The sequence below is a fragment of the Hylaeus anthracinus genome, unplaced genomic scaffold, assembly GCF_026225885.1.
Source record: "Hylaeus anthracinus isolate JK02 unplaced genomic scaffold, UHH_iyHylAnth1.0_haploid 11989, whole genome shotgun sequence".
In the NCBI taxonomy this organism is placed as follows: domain Eukaryota; kingdom Metazoa; phylum Arthropoda; class Insecta; order Hymenoptera; family Colletidae; genus Hylaeus; species Hylaeus anthracinus.
Window position 1 is genome coordinate 11,052,668 of NW_026534337.1, and position 24,782 is coordinate 11,077,449.

The 24,782-nt window shown below is 43.1% G+C and overlaps 2 protein-coding genes across 46 annotated transcripts in view; both read right to left on the minus strand.

Annotated features, from left to right (window-relative positions):
• Nucleotides 1-24,782, minus strand: part of LOC128887865 (twitchin) — a 91,853-nt gene that overhangs the window by 64,719 nt on the left and 2,352 nt on the right. For 13 of the 45 annotated variants that reach the window (XM_054144266.1, XM_054144265.1, XM_054144282.1 and 10 more), the window contains exons 2-28: nucleotides 19,204-19,765; nucleotides 18,892-18,913; nucleotides 15,390-15,552; nucleotides 15,028-15,169; nucleotides 12,579-12,714; nucleotides 11,968-12,171; nucleotides 10,970-11,271; nucleotides 9,744-9,961; nucleotides 8,879-9,284; nucleotides 8,476-8,648; nucleotides 8,217-8,387; nucleotides 8,051-8,130; nucleotides 7,798-7,963; nucleotides 7,405-7,563; nucleotides 6,447-6,464; nucleotides 5,727-5,771; nucleotides 5,613-5,648; nucleotides 5,478-5,531; nucleotides 5,337-5,393; nucleotides 5,085-5,135; nucleotides 4,892-4,963; nucleotides 861-911; nucleotides 711-749; nucleotides 558-611; nucleotides 394-450; nucleotides 223-279; nucleotides 18-74 (exon numbers count right to left, since the gene is read on the minus strand). In XM_054144266.1, coding sequence (XP_054000241.1) covers nucleotides 18-74; nucleotides 223-279; nucleotides 394-450; nucleotides 558-611; nucleotides 711-749; nucleotides 861-911; nucleotides 4,892-4,963; nucleotides 5,085-5,135; nucleotides 5,337-5,393; nucleotides 5,478-5,531; nucleotides 5,613-5,648; nucleotides 5,727-5,771; nucleotides 6,447-6,464; nucleotides 7,405-7,563; nucleotides 7,798-7,963; nucleotides 8,051-8,130; nucleotides 8,217-8,387; nucleotides 8,476-8,648; nucleotides 8,879-9,284; nucleotides 9,744-9,961; nucleotides 10,970-11,271; nucleotides 11,968-12,171; nucleotides 12,579-12,714; nucleotides 15,028-15,169; nucleotides 15,390-15,552; nucleotides 18,892-18,913; nucleotides 19,204-19,516 — 3,303 coding nt within the window. In that variant the 5' untranslated portion in view covers nucleotides 19,517-19,765. Of the gene's footprint in view, nucleotides 1-17; nucleotides 75-222; nucleotides 280-393; nucleotides 451-557; nucleotides 612-710; nucleotides 750-860; nucleotides 912-4,891; nucleotides 4,964-5,084; nucleotides 5,136-5,336; nucleotides 5,394-5,477; nucleotides 5,532-5,612; nucleotides 5,649-5,726; nucleotides 5,772-6,446; nucleotides 6,465-7,404; nucleotides 7,564-7,797; nucleotides 7,964-8,050; nucleotides 8,131-8,216; nucleotides 8,388-8,475; nucleotides 8,649-8,878; nucleotides 9,285-9,743; nucleotides 9,968-10,969; nucleotides 11,272-11,967; nucleotides 12,172-12,578; nucleotides 12,715-15,027; nucleotides 15,170-15,389; nucleotides 15,553-18,891; nucleotides 18,914-19,203; nucleotides 19,766-24,782 lie in introns of those variants that run through there. The other 32 variants (XM_054144289.1, XM_054144281.1, XM_054144273.1 and 29 more) reach the window with 17 other exon arrangements.
• LOC128887887 (titin homolog) lies at nucleotides 861-4,885 on the minus strand. Its single transcript, XM_054144352.1, has 19 exons — nucleotides 4,415-4,885; nucleotides 4,249-4,305; nucleotides 3,860-4,063; nucleotides 3,676-3,732; nucleotides 3,533-3,589; nucleotides 3,355-3,411; nucleotides 3,212-3,268; nucleotides 3,077-3,124; nucleotides 2,943-2,999; nucleotides 2,799-2,864; nucleotides 2,639-2,716; nucleotides 2,488-2,550; nucleotides 2,344-2,400; nucleotides 2,206-2,259; nucleotides 2,079-2,132; nucleotides 1,752-1,850; nucleotides 1,632-1,685; nucleotides 1,469-1,522; nucleotides 861-1,369 (listed from the first exon to the last, which is right to left on the minus strand). The coding sequence occupies exons 3-19, from the start codon at nucleotides 3,899-3,901 to the stop codon at nucleotides 1,052-1,054; spliced, it is 1,272 nt and encodes a 423-aa protein (XP_054000327.1). The 5' UTR covers nucleotides 3,902-4,063; nucleotides 4,249-4,305; nucleotides 4,415-4,885; the 3' UTR covers nucleotides 861-1,051.

Sequence of the window (24,782 nt, forward strand, 5' to 3'; positions counted from 1 at the left end):
ATCATGTCGCAGTGTACCTTCGCCTCCTCGGGTTTACCAAGGGTGGTCTTTGGTTTTGTGACGGGTTCTTCCTTCTAAAAAAAAAGGATTGTTGTGACGAGTTGTATCCACACGTGTACGTGAAACATTTCACGTTAAAAAAAAGAGTTTTGTCTAGTAAAAAATGTCTTTGTTCGTAGTACAATTTATGTGTAAAAGAACCAAGTGTAACGTGTTGTGTACCTTTGCTTCCTCGGGTTTCCCAAGGGTGGTCTTTGGTTTTGTGACGGGTTCTTCCTTCTAAAAAAAAGGGGATTTTGTGACGAGTCGCGTTGTGTGTGTAAAAAAAAGGATGTACTTTAAAAAAATCTTGCTTGTAAAAAAAAAGAACAAGCTCAACAAAGTTTCGTATACCTTTGCCTCTTGGGGTTTGCCGAGGGTGGTCTTGGGTTTCGTGGCGGGTTCCTCTTTCTAAAAATCAACAGTCTCGTGTATCGTAATTGTCGATAGCGGGTTATTGGAAACTATACAAAAAGGCTATGAATATTCTATTGTGAAATGGTGTGTGTTTTGTGTACCTTAGCCTCCTCGGGTTTACCGGGAGTGGGTTGTGGTTTCGCGGGTTCCGGTTTCTAGAAAATAATTCCTCGACGTAAGTTATTCGTAAGTTTTGTAATAAAATTATCGATCGGCGTAAAATGTCGAATGTATAGCGTATATGTATCATGTACCTTGGTATCTTCTACCTTCTGTGTGGGTTTAGGTGCCTCCTACAATTAATTTACCGTGTAAAATGAAGGTATTCTAACGCATTAATTTTAGTGTATCGAGTTCATTTATAAAAATGCACGTGTGAGAATTATGCGATATCGCTTGGGTACCTTTGTTTCCTCTTTTCCGACGGTCTTGGCTTTAACGCTGACTTCCTGCTTCTAGAAAAAACATGGAAACGATAAAATGTACTCGCGTTCCACTCCCAGGTTTACGTTAGTGCAACAAATGGATACGATTAATCACAGACACAGCAGTCGAATTTTATTTACAGTTTCCTCGCGCTAGAAAGCGAAGAATTCTAACAAAAGTATGTTTGTACTGCTCGAATACGATATTTGCGTGTCATGTGTACTTGTTGCCTCAAGAGGAATATCGTGTATACCTTAGTGTCGTTGGAAACAGTGTCCTGGTTAGAGGCTAACGTAGGCTCGTGGTCCTGGATAATATTCGCACGAATGAATAACATGTATAGCATATAAAAAATAAAACAGAAACGAACGGAAGTAGTGTAAAAAGCTCGTGAGACGTTACTAAGTATCGTGTTCTCTATTCCCTGTACCTTAGATCCCTCCGTCGATTTTGTCGATGATCTACGTCTCGTCGTCGGTTCTTTCTTCTAAAATTGCAAATGGAAAAAAAAAAGAGTTTTCGTAAAATACACCCCTGGCACGTCACAAAGACGTAAATAATCGAGAAAGACTGAGCGAAACTGTACCTTGCCCACATCGTCAATTTTGCGAGAGGTAAGTTTCGGTTTAGACGCCTCTTTCTAAAACGATCAAAGTAACGACGATTTTTATTAAAGCGTGACATGTTTGAGTGTTATGTGTTCGTGCAACGTGTAAGTACACGTGAAATTCCACGTGTGGCGGGTGTACCTTGTCCGTGTCGGATTTTCTACGAGTCGTTTTTAATTTCGGTTTAACCACCTCCTAAAAAATTACATTTCTCGGTTTAGTATCTGCGGTATGAACATTGGAACACGTTTGTTTCTCTACCTCTACTTTGTTGGTCGAATTAACTAGCGGCGATTCTGTTTTAGATTTCGGAGAATCAGTTTTGTCGCTCGAGTTGTTCATGTTTGGCTTCCAAGTATCCTAAAATGTTTGTAATATGAACAAAAAAAAAAAAAAATTAATACAAAAATACCTGATACGTGCCTTGGGTATCTGTACATCGAAGAGAAACTGTATCGACTCCAAAATCTGGGAATTTTATAGTTTTACGTTAATTAAATGACTGCGTATTTATCTTAAATTTCCAAACTTTGGGATCGATACAGTCTCCAAAGTACGGACGCATCTAAGTTTATCGCGTGAGTGTACCTCAGGTTCTTCGCGTAGTGTTTGCGATAATTCTACGGCATTCTTTTCCGGTACCTAAAATAATTAAATGTTCAAAACATTGCGTTCGAGAAGATTCGAAAGTTCGGTTCGAAATGTATCGCGTTACCTCCTTCCAAATAGATTTAATTTCGCGATCCCGTGGTCTATCCGACCAGATATCCTAAAAAAAAAAAAAAAAACGTTTACCCGATTATGTTTGTTATTCCGCGCAAGTCTACGACAGAGTGCAGTGTGCGTCGTATACCTCAACATCGTTATCTATTTTCTGCTCGAGTGGTTCGCGCTTGAGCTTCGGAATCTCCTGAAAATGTAAAGCATTAAAAAAAAATAATAAGTAAAAAGAAAGAAGCGCGTTTAACGTTTCAGTGTGCGTAGTTTATAAGCCTACCTCGTCCTTACTAATACGAATAGATCTAATTTCGTAATCCTGCGGCCTATCTGCCCAGATATCCTAAAATGTTCTCACAGTTAAGACCCGTACGAAATTTATTTGACACAATAATAGGAAGATTTAAATGTTTAATGCGACGATGTGCTACCTCGATCTCGTCGTCTACTTTGTTCGCGGATGTTGAATGTTGGTTTGTGAGTGTTGGTTTAGGTGCGTGTGCTGTCTCCTGAAATGATGCCACGTTTGAAAAACGTTGTTATCAAAAATTAAATTTCTCTTTTAACGTTTCAATAAAATATCTCGTTTACGTTTTGGGCCTCGGGCTTTTTAGTTGGAGAAATTTTGTCGTCCCTCGGTTTGGCAGCCAAAGTGTGCTAAAATTTAGGACGCAGTTCGGTATAAATTTTGACAAAAGTATCGTGGAACCGTATTCGAAAATTGTAAAAGTGTACCTCCACGTCTGCGCTTGATTTACGTGAGCCTGACCTAAGCGTGAGTTTCGCGTTATCCTGAAACGTAAATGCGTGTGACAAATCATTGTTTACGGTACGTCAGCGTGTATTTGTTACTAAAAAAAATTAACTACCTCTTCGTCACGGGGTTTGTTCGACTTTACAACAGGTTTTAACGCATCCTAAAACATGTCAAGCGATTAAAAAAAAGTGCTCCGCTTCATCGCGTCTATCGATCATTATTAAATCACGTGCAATCAATTTTGTACCTTAACTTTTTGTATGGATTCTATTTCGCGATCCTTTGACCTATTTGCCCAAATGTCCTAAAATTTTGTTTGTCCTTTAATATCGAATTTCAGCGTGACACCGTGCGTTCAAAAAATAATACAAAAATAAAATAATTAGCTACCTCGATCCCATTGCGTGATTTATCGATAATTGACTTAGGAATGGGCTTTAACGATTCCTAAAATATGTTATGGCGATTAAAAACATGCCCCACCATGTATAAGTATTGCATGCAAATGAATATTTGTTGTACTGTGTAACGTGCAATATATATATATATATATATCGGTTCTTTGTACCTTGACTTTTTTTATACATTCAATTTCGCGTTCCTTCGGTTTATCTGCCCAAATATCCTAAAATTATTTCACTCTTCAATATCGACATCTCGAGCGACGTCGAGCGTTAGAAAAATAATTGAAAAGAAAAAAGGATTAGCTACCTCGATATCATCGCTTGGTTTCCTACTATGCAGTTTCCCATTAGGTTGCGACGCTACCTAAAATACCTCGCGTGATTAAAAACATATCCTACTTCGCTACGTGTAATTTTCGTTAATTTCTTTTCTGCTGTATCACAGACGAGTTATTAACATCATTTGTAAACATCATTTATAAATTCAGTACCTCTTTCAATCTAACGGGTTTTATCTCTGGCTCTCTTGGCATCGACGCCCAAATATCCTACAAGTATCAATCACTGTGAGTATAAATCTCTATATTTGCACCATTAGCGATAATATTAGGTCGGGTTTCTTTCAACGAATCGTTTACCTCGATTTCATCGTCTGGCTCGGACGTGTCTTGCCTAACGTTCTCGTTGCTCGAAGTCTACAATAATATTAACGGTGTGAAAACGTATTTTAATCATCGATATGTTTAGAACGAAATTCAACAGAATCCTTTTCCCATGACTTCCCTTAACTTGACATAAATCGTGTCGATACTTAAGTTTGTAAAAAAAAAGGTCTCTTTATACGGGACACCGTGTATAATTTTGGTAGCGTTTTATCTACCTTGATCTTGTGCGACGATCTTCGTCTAAACGTGTGATACGTGGAATACAGTTCATCCTGAAAGGATGCGATACGTTTTATTTTTTATTTTATTTTTCTTTTTTTTTTCTTTTTAACGAGTAACGTAAATTGTTTGCAACGACTGCATATAGCGTGTTTCGTGTACCTTTGTGTCTTGCGCGGGTGTAATAGCGAAGCCAGCCGGGAACTTTATAACCGCCTAAAAATGTAACATAATAAAAAAGAAAGAAATCGTTTGGTTCTTTCCTCGAAAAATGATATTCCTCTGTGCCCTACTGTTCCTTTGATCTTCGCGATACTATTCGTACTTTCGATTCTTCGATTGCACTTTTTACACTCATACAAAAGACAAAAACAAGTGTTTAGTACTACATACTACCAGCCTTCTATGTCATTTTCTAGAAGGTCGAACACAACACATTGTACTTACTTTTTCGGTATGAAAATAATTGTAAATTTTTCATTTCGCAACCAAAGAACTACTGTTAGCACACATATTACTGACGACTCGACCGTCTTAATTACGAGGCGTCGGAATAATCAAATTTACGAGGACGACACGAGGAAGCTCGACAAAAACAATTATAAAGAGTTCAATACGAATCAAAGTGTGCCTTCTTACCTTCTCGGCTGTCACCTTCTTCTTCTCGACGATCGAAGATCGCCGACTTTCCGACTTCACTTCCTCCTCGGTCTGTATTCAGGTAAACAAACAATTACTGTATTAATACAACATCAGCGGTTGGAGCATTGTAAACGTTTCGTTTGCGCCAATTCTGTATTACTTTATGTTCAATCAGCGAGTGTTCGTGTACCTTTTGTATCGAAACGCGTCGTGGTGTAGTGTAGCCATCTTCGCTTATCATCTACGTGTATTAAAAAAAGAGACGAATAAACATTTGGATTCTTGGAGAGTCAAGCGTCTTAGAGCTAATTTGTGAAGTCTTCAACTACATTTTTATCGAACCTAGAAGGACTTCTTTTTTATATTATTTACACATTTCGAAGTCAAATTCAGAAGAAGTCGTCCTACGTTTGAAAGAAGTAAACGTGGAACTTGTCTTAACCTTTTCCTCGGTTGACACCAGAGAACTCCTTCGGCTTTCCGTTCGCAGTTCCTCGACCTAAACATTAAGTAAAAATACCAAATCAGTATCACGTTCTTTTTTTCAGCAATTTACAAAGGATTCTCGTGACGGGAAACTTACTCTGCTGATAGACTGCTTGCGAGACACGGTCTTCTCCGCTTTTAACGAGGCCTCCTGAAATGAAATGACAGAGATCGTACCGATGCATGAGTAAATATTTAAACGAATATAGTTTGAGTAAAAGTTTGTCTTTACCTCTTTCTTTTCTTCCTTCTTCTGCACCACCTTTTTCTGCAAACATAAATTTCATTTGCATATTTTAGTTACTTGGAACGCATGTTTCGAATTTGTGAAAACGCAAACGATTACCTTTTCTGCTTCCTTCTTTTCCTCGATCTTCTCTTCTGGTTTTTTCTATATTTAAGCAGAAGTACAACGATATTAATATCTTAGGTTCGTCCATTAATCGTACTTCTTACCTTCGCTTGCATCGTGTAAACATTTAAGCCACGTCTAACGCGACATTACAAATAAGCTAATACGCATGCAAATATTCTTATAGACACCAAGGACGAAAACAGAATAGCTCATACGAAGCACGCAGGCAATATAGAGAAAATAGAGGAAAATAGAGGAAGTTTTTAAGGAAAGATTTATAGCCCAGCTTCTAAGGAAAGGACAGTGAGAATTCTCTAAAAGCGAATATTATGTTGCGTGTTGATAAAGTAGCAATGCGTGTAATGTTTGAAAGCTGAAAGGGAAAGAGAGCGATAAGAATGCCTAGACGCAAACCATGATGCAAATAAAAATCGCTGAAATCAAAAGCGCGATTCGTTAGTAAGAGCTGCGCGTTAGTAAAGCTGAAAAAGAGAGAAGAGTTCGTTTAGCAAAAGCCGAGAATAGCGTTTCGCATACCAGCCACGCATTATCCCACCGCACTGTAACCGCGTTAAATAAATCTGTCGAAGGACAGTAAGGCGTTCGCATAAAGCTCATATCTATTAATTGTTCGCAATGCAGTCGAAAGACCGCTCTAATAACTCGAGCGTATACCACGCCAAATCTGAGTGTTCGATACCAGTCACTCACCTGAATAACTTCCAATTTCTGAAACAGAAAAGCGAACGTAAATTAATATCAGATATCGTTCGTTGCCAGGAAATGAAATAAATAATTGCTTTGCGTCGTTAACACAGACAAGCACACAAAGTCTAAACGAAAAAAGGGACATCGCAAGGGAACACGAAAAGGGTACACAAAGTGACGATTCTTTCCAAATCTATACAGTGTAAAGTGAATCTCTTCTCGATCGTTATGGAAAAATAATCTTTAACGAGATCACTCGTTTTCGAAAATAAAAACAACAAAAAAATGTTTCGTACCTTCTTGCGGCCAGGTTTGTCGATACCGTTCTGTTTGTTGTCGGGTATGTCCTTGAAAATAATGAAAAAAAAAAACCTTGATAGATTACCGACGCTTACGAAAAATAATTGTCCATGGAAAAAGAAAGTATAGAAAAAGATCGACAGGCATCTCCGAAGAGAGTTGAAAAGAAGACGAAAAATGTCGAGAGAAAAATATGATCGAGAATATACGTGTCCGTGTAAATATGTGATGCGTGTGTACGTGTACCTCTATTTGCGAAAGTGTTTCCGAGTCTGGTTCCTCGATAATCGGCTCCGCGACGCTGGTTTCGATTACACTCACCACATCCTCCTCCTCTTCTTCGTCTTCGACGACGCTCTCATCGTATTCGTCGTCCTCGTCGTCGCTCCAGACAGAGCTAATTACCTTTTGTATCGCAATATCGAAATGCATTTCAAGAGAGCCGAATTATCAGTAACCGAAACCGAAAGTTAATTTATTTTACGACAAAAAAAAATTGAACTTTCGTTCGTGTGATCTTGTTTCGAGTGTAGATGTAAGGGATGATTGTAACAAATTGTTAGTCAAGGGATAATTTAAACACTAGGGAGAGTGGCCGCAACGAGTAAGTAGAATAAGCCTTTCGATAGCAGACTTTGGGCGATGATGACGGTAGTCTTACCTTCTCCTCTTTCTTTTCTTCCTTCTTTTCTTCCTTCTTTTCTACCTTCTTTTCTTCTTTCTTTTCCTCTTTCTTTTCCTCTTTCTTTTCCTCCTTCTTTTCTACCTTCTTTTCTTCCTTCTTTTCTTCCTTCTTTTCCTCCTCTTCTTCCTCCTTCTTCTACAATACGCACAAGGAATTGCATGCAACATTCAAGGAAGACAACCGTTCGTGGCAAACATGAATTTCGTTTAACAGTCGAGGTTTTAATTCACGAAATGACATATCAACAATATTTTAGAGGGAGGGGGTCGATTCTTTAAAGTTTCAACACGGAATAGTTCGTAACGTTGAAGGGCATAACATGAAGAGTGATATGAAATTTCATATTCAAAAGTTCCTCGAATTTCTTACCTTGACCACTATACGAGCGGACGATTCGTCTTGACCGAACTCATTGCTGACGACAACCTTGTAGGTTCCAGAGAACGAGGTGGTAGCGGATGTGATGATGAATTTCATGTCCGTACCGTTGAAGGATATCATGATGTCCTTGTTGGACTTGATTACCGTCGAGTCTCTGCGGAAATAAAAGGATTGATCGGTTTAAACAAAAGCAGAGTAAAGCGTAGCAGCGTTGACGACACGCATCGATCGATCGACTCACTTGTACCACTGGATGGTCACTTTGCGATCCTGCTTCGCGAGGCTAGCGACGAGTTCGATCGTTTTGCCTTCCTCGATCGTCTAAAACCCCGTGAATATATCGCTTTGAGATAGGTTTACAAGTTCCGAGGATTATTTGCGAAATTACGTTAGATCGAACAACTCACCACAGACTTCAGACCGGACGCGATCTTCGGCTTATCGCCTTCCTCCATGATATCCGTAACCTCCACCACCTGGGAGGTCGCTTCTCCTTTCTCGTTGCGAGCTACCAACTTGTAGATACCCTTGTCGGTCGCCGACACTTGCTCGATCTCTAATTTCACCGCGAATTCTCCCTAAAAAAAGAATCAAATTTCGAATGTTTCCTTTCGGAGATTTTACTAACAAAAATTTTGTTAAATCGCAAAACGTGTTGTCACGGACCTCTTTCACTTGTTCCACGTGCACCTTGTGCCTGGTATCCTGCTTGACGGCTTGCGTTTCTTTGAACCAAGTACAATCCGGTGTGAACTTGGAGAGCACGTGACACTCGACTATGACCGTTCTCTTCTTCACGATCTTCACAACCTTTGGCTTCTCCTTGATTACAGGTATAACTGAAATCGTAGATCAGAGATACGTGAATCAACGGCGAAAGTACTCATACATATAAATCCTATTCTTTTTGCGATACTCTCAAAATTAATTATCAAAGTTAGGCCTTTATTTCAGCCTCTAGAGTTACCCCTTAATAAACGTTAAGATTTAATTGTTCGTTTTATAAACCCTGCCTTAAGAATATTTTGAAAACATATTATCGATACTCTCGATTTAATAATCGACTCACTTTCAACGTTGAGCGTGAGGTTGGCGTTCAGTTCGCCGAGGGCGTTCTTGATGTTGCACTTGTACAAGCCGGAATCCTCCGGACTGGGATCGTTCAATGTCAATTTAATGTAATAAATATCGTCCTTCTCTTGAATAATACTGATCGAGATTTTCGAAGACTCCTTCACCACCTGGCCGGCGTGGGTCCACACGATCTCGGGCTTCGGGTTCGCTTTTACTTTGCAGTCCATTATCACCAGTTTGCCCTGATTCTGGGACTGTATGCGTGGCTTCTCGACGAAGGTCGGACCGTCGCCTTCCGGTTCCGGTTCGGCCTCTATGTTCAGGTTCAGATTGGCGTTGCTTTCGCCGTATTCGTTCTTCACGTGGCACCTGTAAGTGCCGCCGTCAGGCGCCGAAGGATCCTGCAACGTTTTAATCAACGATTATTATCTTCACCAATGCAGAACTGGAGTTGTTGATACGAGTACTACATGACATCAAACAACGAATGTTACAACAGGACTAGGAAAGAAACTCCTCCTGTCTCGCATTCTCTCTATAAGAGCTTCATACTCTGAATGTATTCACAACTAAAGTATAAATAAATAATCAGGTGGACTTGAATAGGTGGCGTGGAAGAGTGAATGTAATATGCGAGCGAGAGGAATATAAAAACGTGATTTGTGTTAGAAATAAGGTACAAGATAAGTGGTGCGGGTGTTTGTACGTAGGAGAAAAGTGTTAAGAGTAAGAGGAGTTGAGGGAGGGGGGCCGGGATAAAGGATAAGAGTGGTACAGGGGAGAAGTTTGAATAAATAATCAGCTCTGAAGACGAACGAAAAGTTGTTTCATTCCTACTTCTGTAATTTGCGAACGCGTACCTTGATTTCCATAATTAATTCGTAAACGTCCTCCTCGACGGTCTTCGTCTTGATAGAGATCTTGGAAGACTCCTTGACGACGTTGGTCCCGCGGAACCACGTGACCTCCGGCTTCGGGTTCGCCTTGCATTTGCACTTCATCGTGATCAAGGTACCGGTTTCGTTCGGAATGATACGCGGTTTCTCGACGAACGTCGGCGCGAAACCAGGTCCTTCTTCTGCATCTTGGGAAGATCCACGATTAGGCACGATCGCGAGTCGCAAGCGTCGACTTCCGGCGGCAGCCGCGTTTTCGGCCGGAGACGATCTCCCCGGGATCGCGATTCTCTCGTCGTTACTCGCGAGAATCGCGATCGGTCCGCCGTGAAAGGGTTCGCTCGGGTTCCTTTCGCGATTAGTGAACAATCTCGACGATGTTAGTTTACTGCACTGTTCTCGATCCCCGTTTGAATTACCTCCTGGCTTTGTTTCTCGGGGCTCAGACAGGGATCCAGAAGTTAGCAAGCAACGAGAGAAGGACTCCACGATTAGTTAGCGACAGCGCAACGTACTTACCTTCTCTCGGAAACAACGGCACGGTAAGAACCTATCGCGAAGATTTTTACGCGACGCGAGCAGCGAAACGTCCGCGCAGAGAAACGATCTTGCTCTGGCGGAACGACTTTCGAACGATTCCGATAGAGGAAAAAACGTGCTAGGAGATAGAACGATAGGGTGCAGTGGGGGGACCTTCTCGTTGGTCTCTCTGGCGATTCTCAAAAAACAAAATGTCTCGAAAAATTGCTCCGCTCGAAGGGAGCGAAAGATTCATCGTCGGATCGATCGTTTCGTTTCAAAAGGATTCTTTTGAAATTGATATACGATACGGTCCATGAAAAATCGACCCTTTCGCCTACGATTTACCGTAGGTTCGTGCGTGGCATAATCGTCTGTGAAATTCTTTGCGCCTTTTCATACGACGTGGACGTATCCGACTCGAATTCTCTACCACGAGTCCTCACGCGTTGTTACATGTTAAAGGGTTTAGTCGTCAGGGTTGAAAAGTACAGTGCTTAACAAAAGTGTAAGTTTAAAGTAACCCACATCGTATTCCAATTTTACAAAGAAACCTCTAACGTGGATAGCGGAGAACGATCGATTCGAAGGCGGAATCAACGAAAAATAAGAAAGACGGAGGGGGAGGAACCAACGAGAACAGCTTCTGTCTTGCATCGAGAAGGACTTGCCTTGGAAGTTGAGGGAGATGTTGGCGTTACTCTCGCCGAAGTTGTTAAACGCGTTGCATCGATAATTTCCACCGTCGGCCTTGGTAGGATTCGAGATCTCGAGCGTGAGCAAATAAGTGTCCTTGCCGGTCGCCTTGCGTGACATCTTGACGCGTTTGCTGTCGGCGATCGGTTTCTGGCCTTGGTACCAGGTTATGTCCGGCACCGGGTGCGCTTCCAGGATACACTCCATAATCAAGATGTCGCCTTCCTGTCGGATTGTCGGTTTCTTCGGAAAACGCGGCGGCTTACCGTCGGGTATTCTGCGTGAATCGATACGTCAGACACGGATCGTCATATCGGGGAACGGATCTGACGCTGGAGATCCTCGTTCGATCGTAAGTACCACGTTCGCCGCGTCGCTACGACGTTTCGGAATCTGCGGAACTCTAGTTTGCGAATCGAGGATGATTGAGAAAGTGTTAAAGGCTCGAAAGGTCGACAGCCTTCGAAATATCAAAGGAAACTCGACCTCGTTAACCCTTTCGATTCCAGTGGCACATTTCCTAGTGAATATAGCTGGTTGCTATTGGCCAAATTACAGTCGAGACTCACAGAAACTGTTAAAAAAAAAAAAAAATGGACTACATTTATCCCGAAGAAAATTGTCCCTCGTTATCTGGCTACCATCTTTGATTTAAACTAAATTAATTCAATGTAATTTTTGTTCAAGAAATATATGACTCATACCGTCTTCATAATTATGGGCGGAGTGTTAAGGATTGATACGCTCAATTTCTAAAACAGAAACGAACAAACTTTAAATAGAAAACAGCTGAGTCGAAAGGGTTGAGAACGACTCGATCGAGCCTTTGTTAATTTTCTATCCTGGATTACAAACGTCCATCCGAATGTAAATAAAATGCTCGATCGAGGAAAGAAACTCCTCTTCAATAATCGCAGATCCCCGAGAGTCGAGCGACGCGACGAGCACCCGACTCAACGCCGCCGATGCATACTTTAGTTTGTCACCCCCTTCGAAGTTTAGGTTAATCGTCGCCACTCCCTGGCCGTGCTTGTTCTTCGCGACGGCTCTGTACTCGCCGGCGTCGCCTTTCGCCACGTTGTCGATCTTTAATCTCGCTAGGTGGTAGAGCTTCTGATCGAGTTCCAGCGACATGCTGAATCTTCCTCCTTCTTTCACCTCTTCGGTACCGTGATACCTAGTTTCGTGCGCATCAAAACGTGCTGCATACTCAATGCCTTTCAAACAGTAACGCGATATGTGGCGCGCGACGTTTCGTCGAGGAAAGATACTCTACGTTTTATATTTCATTTCTTTTTTTTTTTTTATTCTTATTCACTTTGGATAGCCGAGGACACTTGTAAGAGAAGGTCTCGCGCCGTCTCTCTTCGATGCTGGAGCGTTTCTCGCTGGGCGATTATCGGCGATCGTTACCCGGCGAGAACGCGTTAAAATCGAAGAGGGATAGGGCTGGATCCTTCTCTTCTCTGAGCATGCGTGTCGAGGTAACTACGGGGGGGGGGGGGGGGGGGGTCGGTAAACAAAATAAAAAAAGATAATAAAAAACATCCGCGTCTTGGCGTGCACGGGAACACGAAATCTTACCACTTGACACTCGGTTTCGGATCGCCGGCTAAGCGGCATTCGAAGGTGATGGTGTTACCGTCGTCGGATTGCCTTATTACCGGTCGTTCGGTGAAGGTCGGTTTAATACCGTCGTCGGGTACGGGCGCCTCGTCGCCTACGTTGACACAAACGAATCTACGTGTCGAGATCCTTTTTCAACAACATCTTTTTCTTACGCTTAATCCCTTCGCACCCTTTATCGTGGTCTCGTTTAACGCGCGATCGACGTCGACTTCGATCGTCGAACGACATTCTTCAACCTGGTTGCGGAAGGTTTAAGCCCTTCGATCCAAGGTCAGAGCTACGTATCGATTCGATAGTTACGCTGCACCCTCGTCGTCGCTGCTTTACTCGCGCGAGTAAAGATCAACGTTGACCAAAGTTTCTGTAATCCCTTACGTAGCTGCGTACCGACTGGTCCGCGATCTTAATTACCGATCGCAATTATCGCTCGAAAAGCACGACTCGGAGTCGCGCAAATCGGTGGACGTCCGCCCTGCCAGGCCGACATCTCGTAACTTAGGTTGCTTTCATCGAACATTGTTTTATTCGTTCGCTAGGTACGCGTCGCCTTCGTCCTTTCTCCTCTCTATCGCGGATCGTGGCGGAATGTATTTCGTAAAACGTTTAACGATGGCACCCGAACGCTGTGCGACACGAGTCGACTTCGTAAGTACGAGTAACGAGAGACTTCGACGCTCGAGAGACGCGGCTTCGTCTCGTTTCCAATTTCGAGCCATTCGAGCCCGGTGTATTAATTTCGTGTTTAGTTATTTAAATATTCTACGACAAAGAGCAACTCGCGTACATATACCACTCCACGAAAACCCTCAATAAAACGCACAAGTTGGTTAAACACATTAACCCTCGGACGGCTGAGGACGGACCTCGTGGACTTCTCCCATGGAAAAGTCTGTGTAAGGCTATTCCAAGCTATTCGATGCCCTTTGATCCCTTTGTACCACGACTTTTGTTCTTTCGAACAAGTCCGATAGTATTGCAGTAAAAATTCCTGAGAAACGCTCCTACTTCATCGAATAATTCCTTCTTTCTCATGACCCACTGAATACTGTCATAAAATATGAGTCGCTCCGTACCAGGTTAGTGTAAAGAGCGATCTAGATCCGTCGTCCGTCCAACGAAGCCAACCTCGGCCGTTGCGAGGGTTAAGCAACGAGTAATCAAAGTAGTCTACTGTTTGTTCGGTTACGAGATCCAGTCTCATTTAGTAAAGTAAAAAATTAATCGCTACCTTTCAAAACACATCTAAACGCGTGGGTGAGCATGTGAACACAAGTGCGTGTGCGCGATTGTGCATTTTTCTTTTTATTACTGACTCTCGATTATTATGGCCGCGGTGACGGACACTGCGTCGATGATCCACACGGCAAAACATGGCTCGCGCGAATGAAAATATAAAAAAATGTACGTGATTACCAGCAACCTAACGAAGCGTCAGCACGGGACCGATCTGCATTCCGCGGAACGATCGAATTTTCTCGAGACGGAATTCCGGATCGTTCGAATAGAAAATTATATGGATTCTTTCGAACAGTTATAGAGACGACATTTTCATTTGTATTCGAAACGATTCGTTTTGTCCTCGCAATTTCTGCCTCGAGATTCGACATGCCGATTCCGTGAACGGGGAAGATCGGTACACGCGGAATGTCGATCGTAATTAATACGCGATTCAAGCAGCATTTCGTTACAGACGTTAATCAGACTCTGATACTGCAGTCTACGCTCTCTCGCGAACGGTCCTCTGGTTCCTTTCATATTTTTATTTTCTTTTTTAGTCGAACAAAGTTCAACCGGGCTGTATATCGTCGCTCCGTCGAGCTGACAATCGATACGTGCTCATTGCTCGACCGAGATAAACCATTAAAAAATAAACATCAGTCGTACGGATGGAAACAGAGTGCGGAGAAAGAAAGTAATAAACAAAAAGAGAATCATAGAGAAAGGCTGGAGAGAAAACGGAAAAAATAAATAATAAAACAGCGTGACAGTTCGAAATGGACGAGACATGAAGAGATACGAGGATAGACATTAACAGCGAGACTAATAGACGTTGAGTTTGTAGATAGGATCATCGATATACATCCCGAATGAGTAGAGGCGAATGAAAAAAAAATGAAAAAGATGGAAACCGAGTGATCAGTTTACATTTGCTTCGTACAGTTGCAAAATAAAGTTCATTTATATGAAAAGTTTCGAGGAGAATGCGTCGAGTCGTGCTCGTCGATAGTAGGTATAGACGCTTGTTTAAAGAATAAAACATATACAGGCGCGCATCGAAGAAATCGTTGAAACGCTGTTATAATATAAGAAAATTAAGCGTGAGCAAACAAATGTAAACTGTATCATCGGCGATCAAGTACACAGGTAGCGAGAGATTTCAATGACGGTTCGACGTGATACTTACTGTCGAAGTTCAAGGAAATGGTGGCGTTAGACTCGCCGAGCTCGTTCTTCGCTGTGACCTTGTATTTACCAGCATCCTCGACGGTCACATTTTTTATTTCCAGCGTAGCGAAGTACGAGTGGCCATCTTTATCGACGGTTAGCTAGAATTTTGTTGCAATTCGGATATGAGATATAAATCGGTAACGATAGAAAGTTTTTCTATTCTAAGTTTTTCTAATTCCAAAGAAAACTTCCCGCGACGAACGCTGAATGAATTCAGCGGCGTTAGGAGGCGTCTAAATTTAAAGGAAACGGATGACTCGACAAATCCGTAATAGAGCGGGACGGAACAACGACTGTAATCGATACGAGTTGGCTAACCTTATGCCTCGGTGAGTCTTTGACCATATTTCCATCGTGAAACCACGTAACTTTTGGCGTGGGATCGGCTGTGATGCGACATTCGAAAAGTAGTCGTTTACCATCGTCTTCTTGTCTGATAGCAGGCTTTTTCGCAAAAGTTGGCGCGATGCCGTCGATTTGTCTGCAAAACGCGCGTCGAAGTACGCATACATAAAATGTTCGAGAACGTTAAGGTTGAATACAAGATATCACACGGCATAACCATCGGTAATTCGGAGTTAAACGGCGTTACGTTTGCCGCAACAGGGGCTAGACAATCTTGCAGCGTTAGTGGATACCGGCCGCCTGGCCAGTGGAATAGGTCGGTTATAGATCAGACGCGGCGAGACTTTTAAGAGATCGTAATCATTATTACGATTACGGTTGTAGTCGACTGTTTTCGAACTGTGATTACGATTACGATTGTAATAAAATATTTCAGAGTTGCGATTACGATTACGATTGCAATTCGTATTCGCAAATTTGTCTGCGATTACGATCGTATTTTCAGGTGTTTTCAGACATAGACATTTTTTGCCTCAAAACCAACTTTAGCTTCGTATTCCACGCACAAAAAAACTTAGAAAACCAGGCTTTCGTCAAAATCAAAAATTTTTAAATGTTGCCCTATCTAAGTCCTGCCTTATTTTCATCAATTATTTCAACTGAAATATTTTAATTTCCAATTTTGACGAAGTCATGGTTTTCTAGGTTTTTTGAGGGTGAGGAACACGAATCTGAAGTCGGTTTTTAGGTACAAAATGTCTATGTCTGAAAACACCTGAAAATACGATCGTAATCCCAACTTTGAAACATTTGATTTTAATCGTGATCGTAATTACGATTACGATTATGCCGAACACTGGTCTAGGTAACGTGCACGGTGATCAAGAGTCGGCCAACAAACGTCTTGTGCGCAAGGATGTTTCTTGTCGTGTTTTTACGTGTCGTGTTTAGTTACGATTGTCGTAATGCATCAACGATCTGTCTGCGTGATACAAAAGCGAGACAAAGTTTGGCAAAGGCCGGGAAACCATTTTCTACGCTCGCTGACTTCGCCTAGAGGATTCACTGTGCTTTTCTCAAGACCGATGCCAGGAATAACATTTGTTTTGTTTGGACAGCACTGTCTACGAATGAGCAATATCACACTGCGGCCTCGTTGTTACCTAGCAGGAAGAGAATACTCTAACGGCTCGTTATATGAACGCTTCGACCGCTAAATGCCACTTCGTAATCCGAGTTCAACAGCCTCCTTTCATTCAAGGAACGTTTCGTCTCCAAACGAGCGTCGCTGGACAATTTTAAGAGCCAAGAAAGCGACCGGGGATTAATTACCCGTGAACAGAGCGACCTTCGAGCGAGAAAGACAACTAAATGGAACTCGATCGTTCCGCGATCGTAGAACCAATAAGATCGCTCGTGATGAAAGCGCGGTAGAAGACGTCGAACACGTTCTCAACTAACTTTAGCGAACAAGTAGGCTGCAGCTGTTTCCGCCGACTTCCACGTTACGGTCGATCCGTCTCCGCGTGGAACGCTATTAGGTTTCAGAGCGGACCAATGAAAAATTCCGTTGGTTCTGGAAATTTTTTTCGCGGAACGTCCCCCGAGCCAAAACCGTGCCTAATGCTCGTAAACGTTTCGCGTTAAACGCTCGCGTTACTTTTAGAAATTCACGGGAATCACGTCTGTCGATCCGATCCGAAAATATAACGCGTCCCGTCTCGACCGCCTCGTCATGCCCCCGCGGAGAAGCGACTTTCGACCCAATTTCTATTTATCCGCGAAATTCAAGCAAACTTTCGACGAAAAACAAACAAGTCTTCGCGAAGCTTTTAGCAACGTACGAATCATCGATCGCGCGTTTCCTCGTCGAGTTACACAGCGATTCTGCTCTCGCGAACGTTAACGATCCGTTGCCGGATTAACAGAACACCACGCCGCTTCCTTTGTGAGTGAGGTTTGTACGACAAAATGTTTTGAACAAAAGTTGCAAAGAACAAAGTCGTGTTAAGAATCACGTTGACTAAGCATTTTTCCTAATAGAAAATTATTAATTCGAAGATATCTCAATCCCCCTAGATACCATGCAGCATTTGTTTGAAACATTTCGTCGTACAACGAATAACTTACGAGTTATTTGAGGTCGTCAGGCTGGAAGACTCACCCTGTATATGTAGTATCCACGCCTCCTAACAATAAGGAGTCAAACGAGAACTAAAGCGGTCTGTGGATCCGAGGATCGTGGATTCGAATTCTCCGTAGCTTGCCTTGTTTTTCGTTTAGACTCCTATATTTAAAGAAGTTCGCGAGCAGAAAAAAGTTTCCTAGACAAAAATACATAGGAGCGACGCGTCACGCGTGTCCATGAATAGGTTTGAATGAAAATATTCCGGAGCGCGCGGCGTTGGTTCGTAATTATAAGACCGTTCTCGGAACAAATGTCGTCGGCTAGAAGAACGAGAATGAAAATAGAGGAGAGGCTCTCGATTCTATTTCCACGTCGACCAGTCAGCCACGTATGCGTGGGCAGAAGAAGAAGAAAATTGAGCGATCGGTCGGCCAGAAGATGCATAGCCGGTTCGTTTCTCTTATCGGACGGACTCACGCGCTCGCGCGTGCTCGTGAGCGCACGTGAACGAACACCAAAAATAGCGAGCATTCCGCGACGGTTATTTTTACTCAACCGCATTTGACGTGCACCTAAACATTATCGACGAAACACGCTCGCTGCGACTCGATCGTTTGTTCGACGCCGTCGCGATAGAAATCGCGTCGCTGGAAGGCCCGAGTCGACCATTTTGATCGCCACTATGTCGTTATGAAAATTCTTTCGACGGGACATCTCGATAATTTGGAAATAAAAGGAGCGGTTAGTGACTGTATGCTAAAAATGGAACACGAAGCAACGTTTGCAAAAAAACACACACAATAAACACGCGAAGGTATTCGCGAAGAGCAAGCGGAACACTCACCCTCGTCTAATCGATTCCTCCGCAGCTAAAATCACACACAAAGAAAAAGAGCATAATAAGCGAGGCAAATAAATCTTGAAACGCGAGAAAAATTAACCCTCCATCGCGTAGCGTGTCTCTTCGAAGAATATATGTACGCACGATGCGATGGAGGATTAACCCTTTATTTACTGAATTTCTCGAGAGTTTTTAAAATCTAGGCGTCCGGCTTGGTGTCTAACAAGCTTTCAAAATAAAAGCTTGCGTTGCCACTCAACAATTAAAAAAGAACATCATAGAAGTGGATCGAGTAGACTTGAAAGTTACAATAGGTTTCAATCTTTCAAAGCGTTTAATTGATACAGTATCACGAGAAAATTGACGGGATTTATAGGTCCCGCCAGTAAATAAAGGGTTAAAGTGAAAGAAGCGTTAAAAAGAAAAATCAGCGGAAATTAAAAGATAGAGCCTAGAGAAGCGACAAACGATCTCATATTTGAAAACCGCAAGATCGGCGGACTTACTTCTCCCTAGGCTCGTCGACAGCTGGAAATAACGAGATTTCAATTCATTTCGGAAATTTCGTGTCACGGAAAGGGAACTTAAGCTAAATACGTGTACATCGTTATTACTACAATTTTTTTTCAATGGTCCTGTTCCGTATTACTCTCAAGGGTTTCGAACGACCATTGTATCGTTCTTGTAAACAGATTGAAAAATAGGTACGAGAAATCTATAAAAATTGTATCCGAGTAAAATTCACAATTCGACGACCCTTAAGTGTCGCGGGTAGAAAAAAGAAAAGTAACGGGTGAAAGAAGCGAGGGTGTACTCACGACTGAAATTAAGGTTAATCGAAGCCGCGACCTCGCCCATCTTGTTCTTAGCCTTGACCTTGTAGAGTCCAGCATCGGTCTCGATGACGTCGTCGAGCTCCAGAACGACCAGGAACTTGGTCGTCCCGATGCTCTGTATCCTGAAGTTGGTCCTGGCATCTGGACTGAGCTCGGTCTCGCCCCGGAACCACGATATATCCGGTTTGGGCGAGCTGACCAGCTGACACTCAAAGATCAACCGGTTCCCGTCGTCCTCCTGTCTAAGCTGCGGCTTCTGGGTGAAGCTAGGCGCGAAATCGTCGGCGACCCCCATGGCGTCGGGCCGCCTTCGCACCTCCCTTTACCGCTAATTTCACGGGTGGCGAGCCACCCTTCCTCCCTTCGTGATCGAGTGCCCTGTCGAGGCTGCTTTCTTCGCTTTCACTGTCGAAGAAAACTGGCCGACCTCCTCGGGATTGGTTCAAACGGCGCCGACCCGCGGCACCATCCAACCTGTCGTGCTCTCCCCTCGGTTCCGAGGGTACCCACCGCCTCCTCTCGAACGTCCTCCTCTTCCTTGTACCTAATCGACAAGCAATCGATCCTGTTAAAATACACGATCGCTCCACGAGAAACTAGAGTTCTATCGCGATCGAACGATTCTTCCTCGATCGCGGGTCTTGCGGTGACTGACTAGCGCGTCTGACCCAATACGAGCCGCGACTACTTCCGCGACGATACAATAAAATTCACTTGGCAGAAGGCTTGTAATAATATTTCGTCGTTACAGAATTGGACGAGTTTATCGAATATTTTATTATAACGATGACATGTAGTTCTAGTAGAGTGTTTGATACATTGTTGCAAGGCTCCCGCCAAATGACTTGGTAGAAAGAAACTCTCACGTATCGACGAGGAAGTGGCTTGTACCTCTCGTGCCACACTACTACCCCTAGAAAATTATGATTGTATCGTCAATCGATCTACGCGCAATTTGTTTACAGCAGTGTTGGATTTTGGATCGTCGTGTATCGGTTTCTCACGCAGTGAAAGAGACGTTTGGCGGGATAGGTGCAATTTCTCAGGCGTTGCATAATGATATCAAATTACCGAAAGTTTACAGAATTGGACGGCTGTCCGATTGCTTGTAGCTGTTTCGCTCGGATTTCTCGAGCTTACGGTCGATTCGCTTTTATAGTCGTTAACGGGTCCGCGCGTCGTTGAATCGAAGATAAATCGCTCGGAAGATTAAGAAGACGGACGGTAGCAAAACTCGAGGAGAGTTTCCAGTTTCAAAATCGCTGGTGACGCGGGCCAAATTATTATATTTCGCCCGTTACATTCGAACTCGGGAAATGATCTATCGCGACTAACATATTCGAAATAGAACTTTATGTAATTCGACGAAAAGCGATTCGTGGAATGTTCCCGTCGGGATTGAATCGCTCGAATTCGCGAATATTAGATAAAGGATATTGTAGGTAAATTATTTCTTTAAATTCAAACGTGGACTTCTCGAGGCAATGACAGATTTTTCTATAAAAGATTTCAGAATTTTCTAGAAATTCTTGGCTGTAGACGCGGGATAAAAGCGACACGAACGAGGGGAAGCTGTAAGGAACGATTCGAGATCGATGGATGGAGATTGACCGTGGCGAGCAGCGAATTTTCGTGGAATCCGTGACTCCAAGCATATTTTCCAAGACGTCCAAGGCCGAACAATGACGTAAGACCTCTATTATTAATGCGACTCTTGGCTCGAAAATAGGTGGACCAGTTATCTTGGTAATCGGTTATTATGTTTGGCATCTAACCGTGGAAACGCAGACATTTAGGTCGCGATACAACTCGGGAATAAAACAAACATTTCGGGAAAGTGTAGGAAAACACTCTCGTCCCCTGAAGACATAGGGTTCCTCCAGCCCCAAGATGGAAACCTCTTAGCTCTCGAGTTTGTAGTTTCGCGAACGTGGGTGCCAAGAAGCTGAGCGAAATTCAAATTTAACTGTATATCGACATTAATTTCAATTAGAAATTATATTTCAGGTCGAAGGAGTTCGAGCTCAGGTGGTTAACTGTTCTATGGAATGCTAATTGCTTTATTACAGCAAGTTCCTACAAGACATTTGTAAATAAACAAAGACGATCATTCGATTGTCAAAGCAACCTGCAGATGTTCAAACCAAAGTCTGATTCAACGGATGCAGTTAGTCATTAACCGTATTCGAGACCTCGTCATCGAATAAAATGCCGAGAGTTGGGAGCGAAAATGAGCGAACGCCAGGGTACAACATAGCATTCACTGGGCCGGAGAAACGGAAAGCAGAACGAAGTGTTACAACGTCACGGTAAGACTTGGCAACGAGCCCCCGAAACATTCTCGAGATTGCGATGCTCCGTAACAACCGTTCTCATTCTATCCCTTCCCTGCGTTTCGTTTTCATTTTCGTCTGATTTTGTTAACTTCGCACGGCCGATTCTCGTCCAATTAGATCGAATTATTACTCATTACGACGACCGTCTCACCGTTTAGCTGATTTAGAAAGTGGAGCTTGGGTTTCGAAGCAGCTGCTGTCGAACCTCGCCCATTTTACGCGGCGTTGTATTTTCGTCCTCTTTATTTCTCCAGAACTCGTCTCGGATGGTATAGTTAATCGAAATTTACGGCTCGAGCGAAAGGAGACGATTATCGTCCAATATTTCTGAGCAAAATAGAGATCAAAGAAAAAGTAGCGAAAGATTCCAAAGAACGCGAGGGTCAATGCTCAATGTCCGCTCGATGAACGCAACATTGTATCGGGTAACGATCAGGGTCGACGACCTCCGTTCGCAGCCGACCTTTCCGAACGGCAAGTTCCTCTTTGTTTGAGACACACTTTTGACGGGACGGCACGCCTGTGCCAAGTAAAGAAGGGAATGACCGAAGATCGGAAGGGACGTCGAACATCGCACGATGACCTAAACATTCGTCGAAATCTCGGGTCCTGTAACTGTACAACCCTGACGACCAACGAAGGGCCTCTAAATACGAAGCGACGCTTTTTGAAGCGTCACCGTTTGGAAGATCTGCGTCGGAACGCCTTCGATCGAAACGATGCGACGGCTGTCGCGTCCTCAAAGCCCAAATCGTTTCGACGACGTTAACGATGGCCGCGATTCGATTCGATGGAAACTTTGGCAATCACCTAGATCAGAGGACGCGATTGGCTGTCGCAGAAATAGTCTCATATCGAGAACGCAATTTTACGTGCTCGTCACTTTTGTGTACTTCTTTCGAAACTTTACGTTCGTACACGAATCGAAATGATGATCTAAGAAAATTAATTATTTCTTTTAGGCGAGGAGAACATTGCGAAACGCGCAAAGAAACGTGGAATGTTACTTTTGAAAATCGTCGTCGGAATTGATGGGCGAACAGGTGTTTCGGCCCCCTGTCTCGATATTTTCGGGCCGGTGTCTAGGAACGATCGCTACAACTTGGCATAATTTTATTGTCTTCCCGCGTTGTAATGTACCCGATGACAGCTTGACCTAATAACAAGTGGCACAATGTAGATGCGGTTATAAAAAGAATGGAACGAATCAACCACCATGTAGCAATGACGAGACGAAAATATCATTGGCGAAACGGTGTCGTGGCGTCGGTCGAGACCAAGCGTTTGCTACGCAAAGGGATGCGCCATCTTTTAACCCTTTCACTTACGATTTACTATAGAATCGTGAATGGCGTAATGAGGAATAAAATTCCTTGCGCCCTTTCGTCCTCGACTCAAATTCTGTACCACGAGTCTCGCACGTTGTTATAGGTTAAAGGGTTAACATCCCTTATTACCATTATTAACGGAACGCCAAGGTAGCTAGCTCAGAGACACTTTGGTCGTGGTATCCCTATTCTATTTAGTCCTTCAAGATGACTGTGACTCGCAGCTTTTCGCAATCAACTCGCGGAGAAACTCGACGCTGTGGATGCTTCCTATTCCCACTCGTAATTCGTTAACCCTCGTTTTACTTATCCCTTTATCCCCCTCCACCGGACGACGTGCAATAACTCTACCCTATTCGAGATCGACGAATGCCAAGGATGGAGGGCCAAGAAGATCTGGGAAACGCGTAACCCCAACAACGCGGCTCCGTCACGAGGGAGTGATTCACATTCGAAATTGCGGCAACGGGAAGAATATTAGGTCATCGGAGAGGCTAACACCGAGATAAACTTACCGAGCGCACTATATCCGACCTAGAAGTTATAATTATTGGTCGAGGCATGCGTTCCGGCGCACTCTTCTTCTGTCTATACTACTATTTTCACGGCATCACTCCCGTCGCAACAGCTATTTCCGTAGACTGACTCAAAGCCACGCTTACGCGAGTCGACGCCACCGCGGTCCTATATCGACGCGCCCGAATTATTCACGAACAACGAGGAAAGCCTTTTCTTCCACGGAGGCTCCGCACCCCCTTTCCGCTAAACGGAGGAAGGTTAACCCGACTGAACCACCCTGAACACTTTCTCGGATTAATAAATACTTCTACCATTGCAATGAATTATTACGTTCACTTTTCCAGCAAGTACGACAGGAGACTTCGCATTCCAGTACAAACACTCTATGTATCGTTAGCCATCATGTTAGGGGGACCGAAAAGTAACGTCTAGACTGCGGATCTTTATGCAAAAAGTGAGCCTAAATAGGAATTTATTTTATTTTTCAAATATTATAACGTGAACTTTATCATCAATCTTTTTTATATTCTTGTATATTGTTAGCATTTTGTAGTTTCTTGCACATTCAAATTTCCTATAAATGCATAAAATTCCGCAGTCTAGTAATGTCATTTCCTTTAGATCAAAGTCAAACAAGTACAATTCTTAATAAGTTTCTGCTTTTAATCGATTATGTAATCACTCTCGTTGTCGAGAGCTTTTTGCCATCTAGTTGTGCAAATGTTTAATGCCAGATCGATCAAAATCAACGAGCTGACGAACGATAAACAAGAACCGAGATTCGCAGAAACACCTCTCCGAATTCTAACGCTAACCTAATTGTAAGTCGTAACGCCACTGTACGATGGTGATTTTCGACCAAAGAACGATGTCACACAGATTTAAAAAAAGAAAAGAAAACGCGCAAATATATATGATCGAGGTTTTTTTTAACCGACGTTCAGCGAGCGGCCAGCGTCGACAGGTTTAAAAAAAGATGGACGATATATCGAAGGAAATGATTCGACGATGAGAAGCAAAGTCCAAAAACAATAAGTTAGTCATCCCGTGCTAATTTCGACAAGCTTCGACGATCAACAGGTGTAATTTTCTGGTTGGCTGACCATGAGATCTATAAATAACGTAAACCCGAGCGCGTCGAGTGAAAGATCGGTCAAGAATTTTTGACAGATCGACTCCGTCCGTGATCGATACGACTCCCGTAGATTACTTCTCGCGTTACCTTTCAACCCTGATCCTACCTAGTCGCATACCAGCTTCGACTAACCGTAAGAGTCTGCGATTAAATTTGTACACCAATCGCGTGGATCATCAAGTTGCTACCAGGAAAAAATCTGTTGGCTAAATTTCAGTACAGACAATCGAAATGTTTATTAAG

Bases quoted from the DNA above. Each gene is read 5' to 3' on its own strand.
- LOC128887887 (XM_054144352.1), bottom strand. From the start codon at position 3,901: ATGCCAAGAGAGCCAGAGATAAAACCCGTTAGATTGAAAGAG. The intron at 3,125-3,211 runs GTACAAAATTGA...GACATGTTTTAG, and splicing joins AATCCATACAAAAAGTTAAG to GATGCGTTAAAACCTGTTGT. The intron at 2,717-2,798 runs GTAAACGAGATA...GCATCATTTCAG, and splicing joins AAAAGCCCGAGGCCCAAAAC to GAGACAGCACACGCACCTAA.